Raw genomic sequence first — 5,827 nt, 5'->3', positions numbered from 1 at the left:
TTTGCATAGAATAGAAACATGTGCTATGAATAGAAATTGAGAGAGTCAAAAGTTGGAGAAGTTGAAAGGCATTTACACATAATCACGTTTCAAAATTTGTCACTCTCAATTTATTGAATTTATTGAAATGGACCATATTGACTCTTAAAATAAAAAGGAACTGAATTAACGAAAAGAAAAGTTGAGATCTCATTAAAGAAACTCCTTAAATATTAGAAAAAAAAACTATTAAGCCTAAAAGTAACATATCTAACATGAGCCATTTATTTCATAACTTAGTGGTAACCATGAAGAAATTGACCAAAACATTTAGGCCTTGTTGAGATGAGTAATTTGAGAGAGAGTAATTGAAAGGATTTGATGATAAATTTTTTTGTTGGTTATTTGAATAGATTTGGAGCTAAGTGAAAATAAATTTGGAAGTAAATTTTTCGATTCTGTTATATAAATTAAATCCTACACTAATTCTCATAAATTTTACTTCCAAATCTACTCTAATTTACTTCCAAATCTATTCAAATAAACAATAACAAAAATCATCTTCAAATCTTCTCAATTACTTTTCTTTAAATCCATAACAAAGCTTTAGGAAGGCACACCTCGACAAAATAAAACCACATTCTCCAGCAGTGAGGATTGAACCAAAGGAGTGTCACCAACGCTACGATTACCATGACATAAGATGTAGCAAAACTCCAACAGAAGGCATTGAAATCAATTTCAGAGTTTTCTTCTTCTACTTCATCAGGCAACAGAGTTGGTTGTAGTGGTGGTTTTGAACTTTCACTTTTACAGGTATCCCACGTAAGATACGGATTTCCTTTGTAGCTACTCCCATCAAAGGTACAAAACTGTCCCTTTTCAAGTGCTCTTCCTGACAAATTGTTGTAGGAAACATTGAAGACAGCCAAAGAGTGCAAGTCCTGTAACTGAAGAGGGATTTGTCCACTTAGGTTGTTATTTGAAATATCTAAACTCTCTATGTTTTGTAGCTTCTGGAAGCTCTCTGGGATCAGACCATTTAGATGGTTGTGAGATAAGTTGAGAGAACGAAGGCCATTTAGATCTCCTAATTGGTGTGGAATCTCTCCTGTCAATTGATTACATGACAAATCTAGTTCGGACAGTAACTGAAATCTATCACTGCCGAAGGAAAGATGTAAATTTTTTGTTCTGAGTTGCATTACCACAAGAGGTATGGGGCTAAATGGTTTTTCCCTAGCAGTAGCATAAAAGGGAACGGTAACATTTCCGAACGACATATTACTGAAGCAAGCAGGTATGGACCCACTGAAATTATTTTGCGAAAGGTCTAAGATATTGATATATTTTAATTGGCATATTTGACTGGAAATTTGGCCTTGCAAATGATTACCAGCCAATAAAAGAAATCTTAAAGACCAAAGCTTGTATACACTATTAGGTATTGTTCCAGTAAACTTGTTGTCACTAAAATCAATGGCTGATGCTCTATAGTGGTTGCTCATGAATAATTCAGGTATGGTGCCTGTAAAATTATTTCCCTGCAGGAACAAGTAACCTGGCATTTTGAAGCAGGAGGGCAGTGCACCAGAGAACTTATTGTAAGATATGTCTAACATTAAAAACTCATGTTGGCACCATTCATCTGTTATTGCTCCTTCAATGTTGTTCCTTGACGCAGCTAAGAAAGTAAGCTTACGCTTTCTGATGGTACTCAATAGTGTTCCATTCAGCTGGTTATTGCTAATCATCAACATGTCTAATGAGGAGCATCTGTTAAGAATGTACTCAGGTACATTGCCAGAAAAGTTATTGCTCCCTAGATGCAATTCCACTAAGAATGACATCTCTCCAATTGAAGCCGGAATAGGACCATCAAACTCATTGTTTGAGGCATCCAAAAACTCCAAACGTGGGAAGAAGAATCCAACGTTGTTAGGGAGCTCGCCTTGCAATTTGTTGTTTCTTATGGACAACGCTGTCATTTGATCCATGCGATGATTTTTATCAAAGGATAGTTCAAAAGGTCCAGTGAAAGAATTATCGGATAAGTAGACTTCGTCTAAATTTGGGTTGTTCATGAGCAACCAGCTAGGAAACTCACCAACAAGGTTATTTCTTGATAAATCAAGAAATCTCAAGCTAGTTTGATTTGAAAGGAAAATTGGAATTTCTGCTTGTAAGTTTAACTCACAACCGAGCATTCGGAGTTCTTCCAACTGAAATGATGCAACCCAAGGCGGATTTTCGGTTTCCACTTTCATATTCCCAATTATCAAATGCTTAAGGTTTGAATGGTTGGCAAAAGAGTTGAATGAGAATATATCCTCAAAGTTATTGAATGCAATGCCAAGAAATTCGATAGATGTTAGTTGTGCAAGGAAGGGTGTCACATTCCCCCTTAAGTAGTTGAAGGAGACATCAAGAGAGCGAAGTGATGTCAAGTTGTCAAGGCATGCATCCAAAGTTCCTCTCAGATTATTGAATGACAGATATAGTTCCTGAAGTTGCTTCATTTTACATAAACCTATATTCAGACAGTCACAGGTTATGTTATTTAAAAGAAAAGTTGACATAATTCTTTTACATTCATTTAACATAAATGATACATGCTCACCTTGATTCGGTAAAATTCCATTGATACCTGCGTTAGCTAGGTAAAGAACTTCCAGTTTGCTTAGATCAGACAAAACTTCAGCAAAGAATAAAAGAGGTTATTTACCAACTTTATTAGCTTATTATACATACTCTTAGTTGATACTTCAAATGCAGAAATCAAAGTTAAAGAATGAAATGTCGAAGGGCAACCAAATATGAACATACCTTTGTCATCAAGATCCCCTTTGATTGGATTAAAACCTAGGTCCAAAGATCTGAGAGTGGGGAAAGCAACTAAGGACTTGAATATTCCCTTGTCAAAATTATTGTCAGCTAAGTTCAGTGTCTTCAACTTCTTGAATTCATAGAACTCAACGCTATGGGCATCTGAAATATTGTGTTAGTTTATTAATTACATCACTGTTGCAGCTAGAAAAACAAATGCAGAATTTTGTATCCATAAAGCAATATTTTCTATACCCTTTAGAAAAATTTTTGAAATTTCTTATAAAATTAATTTAATAATTTTTCTATAATCCATGTGAATTAGCAATATAAATTGTTCTCTCAATAGGTTTGCAAATAGATGGTTATTTTTAATCACCTTCCCTCCACGTCGCGTAACCTGTGATTAATTGATACGGTTTGTTAAAAAAGATGGTAAGCAAATAAAATTACACAAACATTGTAGTTTGTAAATACATGACTTAGCCAATAAGATTGGTTTGAGTTTTATTTAAGATTTTGTCAAATTTGACCTAATAAAATCTAATTCACAGGATTGAGTTTTATTTATGATTTTGTGAAAATTTACCGAATTCAAATTAACTTTTATACGAGCTAGGTTATGAGTTTAGTATAGATGATGTGAGTCTTAACTCAAAATTTACTTTTGTATTTTTATGATAATCACTTCCAACTAACATAATCTAAAAATCTCATGATGACAATGTGTCTTGCAACATTTTATCTCTCTTAATTACCTTGGATATTCACCTTTACTATTTGTCTCCATCTTTCACTGTCACTCTTTGACTTCATCATTGGTCTCTCTGGCCTCCATTGTTCGCCACTATTACCTTCTCCTAAAAAATCTCACCTTAAACCTTTGTTTTAGGTGAAATGTTTTGCATTTAATTAATTGTCATTCTTTTAAATGAAAACATTATAATCCTTCTCCATTACCTTCTATCTCCTTATTTCTAACTATAATCACATACTAAAATAATATATGGATCTATATATACATGTATTTTACTATTTGATGTAAGAAAACATCTACTACAACTAAGACAACTATAAATTACACTTCTTCCAACTACTACTTTCATATTCTATTATCTTCACATTTTCTTTGTCCTTTCAACTATTCCTTTCACAACCTCAAAATACTAGTAGTAGTACCAGAGCTACGTTCAATCATCTACTGGACGTGGATAAAAATTTTCAACTATCTCAAACAAAACTATAACTCATTCTATACTACATCCAAAATATTTTCTCAACCCATGGCTATTATTCCAGTACCTATTTTCATAGGAGAAAACTATGATTTTTGGAGGGTCAAAATGAAGACATTTTTTTGTTCTCAAGATTTTTGGGACATCATAGAGGAGGGATTCACTAGTCCAGAAGACACCTCCATTCTTACTACAGTTCAAAAGAAGGAGTTAAAGGAAAACAAGCATAAGGATTCAAGGACTTTATTTGCTCTTCAACAAACAATTGATGACATAATTTTTCCAAGAATAATAGGTGCCACAAGTGTAAAACAAGCTTGAAACATAATGCAGGAGGAGTTTCAAGGAAGTGATGAACAATCGCATGGCGAAAGATCAAAGCATCATCAAAGACATTGATAAATCTATCAATGTCAAAGTTCGACTAGGAAATGGCACCACATGGAGTCTCGAGGCAAAGGAATTGTCATGGTGGAGACAAAGAAAGGTATAATATCGGGGACATTTTACTAGTTCCCAATCTTAAAGAGAATCTTTTAAGTATTGGCCAAATGATGGAGAATGAATATTTTCTTCACTTTGAGAAAGATACATGCAAAATATAACAGTAGAAAGATAGAAATTGGCAAAGTAAAAATGGAGAAGAGAAATAGAAACTCTCCTATAAGCTTCAAACCTGGAACTAATATTGCCATGAAGGTAGAAGTTAATGACTCATGGCTTTGGCATAGGAGATTTTGTCACTTCAGCACACATGCCTTAAGGATTTTATCTCAAAAAAACATGATGAGTGATCTTCCATACTTGAAGGAGAATAATGAATCACGTGAAGGATGTCTCCTTGACAAACAACAACGATTACGATTCTTGATAGACAAAGCATGGAGAGCAAAAGACTCATTGGAATTGATTTTGTCAACACCCAATTTCGTCCGGGTGACTAAATAATAGGATTTAGTTTTTGTTTTTGTCTTATTTTATTTTATTTTCATTTTTATTTTATTTTTTTAGTTTTTTTAGTATTTGATTTAGTTTTCTTATTATTATTAGATTTGATTTTATTTCCTATTTGAAAAAAATTTATATAAAAAAAATAAGAAAAGAAAAAAAAAAGAAAAGAAAAAAAAGGAAAGAAAGAAAGAAAAAAACAAAATGAAAGAACCAAAAGAAAAGAAAAGGAAAACAAAAAAAAAGAAGAAAAAGAAAAAAAAAAGGAAAGAAACAAGAAGATAAAAAAAAAAAGGAAAAGGAAAACATAGAAAAAATAATAAAAGAGAAAAAAGGGCGTTTTTGTCTTTTAGTGCAAAATTAAAAAAAAAAACGAGAAAGTGCTTTGGAGGAGGTACGTTCACGTGGTAGTTTGCAGAGACAGCGGTTTCTGCTGCAGGCAAGGAGGGGATTCACGTTTTGGTTTTAGGAGTGTGGATTGGCAATGGGCGAAAAAGAAAAAAAAAAGAAAACAGTTAAAGGAATGCACATTTTGAAAGGGGCACTCTTCCACACTCATACGAACACCGATTAACCAACGCAACTGACCACGCCTCTGGGGAAGGGGGGAACACCATTCTCACGCCATTACCTACCCAACAGAGTCACCTTACACACTCATTTTTTTCTCCCTCACTCAGAAACAACACTATCCTCACGCCACTATTCACTCGCGGATTCCCCCCATCACCCGAAACCACCCTTGCTTCCTCACCATTTCTTACCCTCCATTCCATCAATCCACTCACCAACTCTGATCACATGATCAAGCGTATCACATGCATTGACTCTTCGAAGAA

At 34.0% G+C, this 5,827-nt stretch overlaps 1 protein-coding gene across 1 annotated transcript in view; it reads right to left on the bottom strand.

The window, feature by feature from the left end:
• Window positions 1-566: 566 nt before the first annotated feature.
• LOC106779549 (LRR receptor-like serine/threonine-protein kinase GSO1) overlaps window positions 567-5,827 on the bottom strand; it is a 39,292-nt gene continuing 34,031 nt past the window's right edge. The window contains exons 5-7 of the mRNA XM_014667669.1: window positions 2,806-2,967; window positions 2,600-2,674; window positions 567-2,509 (exon numbers count right to left, since the gene is read on the bottom strand). Of these exons, the coding sequence (XP_014523155.1) occupies window positions 567-2,509; window positions 2,600-2,674; window positions 2,806-2,967 (2,180 nt within the window). The remainder of the gene's footprint in view (window positions 2,510-2,599; window positions 2,675-2,805; window positions 2,968-5,827) is intronic.

This window comes from Vigna radiata, unplaced genomic scaffold (genome assembly GCF_000741045.1).
Source record: "Vigna radiata var. radiata cultivar VC1973A unplaced genomic scaffold, Vradiata_ver6 scaffold_364, whole genome shotgun sequence".
Classification (NCBI taxonomy): Eukaryota; Viridiplantae; Streptophyta; class Magnoliopsida; order Fabales; family Fabaceae; genus Vigna; species Vigna radiata.
Note: the sequence above shows the minus strand (reverse complement) of the source record. Positions and strands in the feature narration are given on the sequence as shown.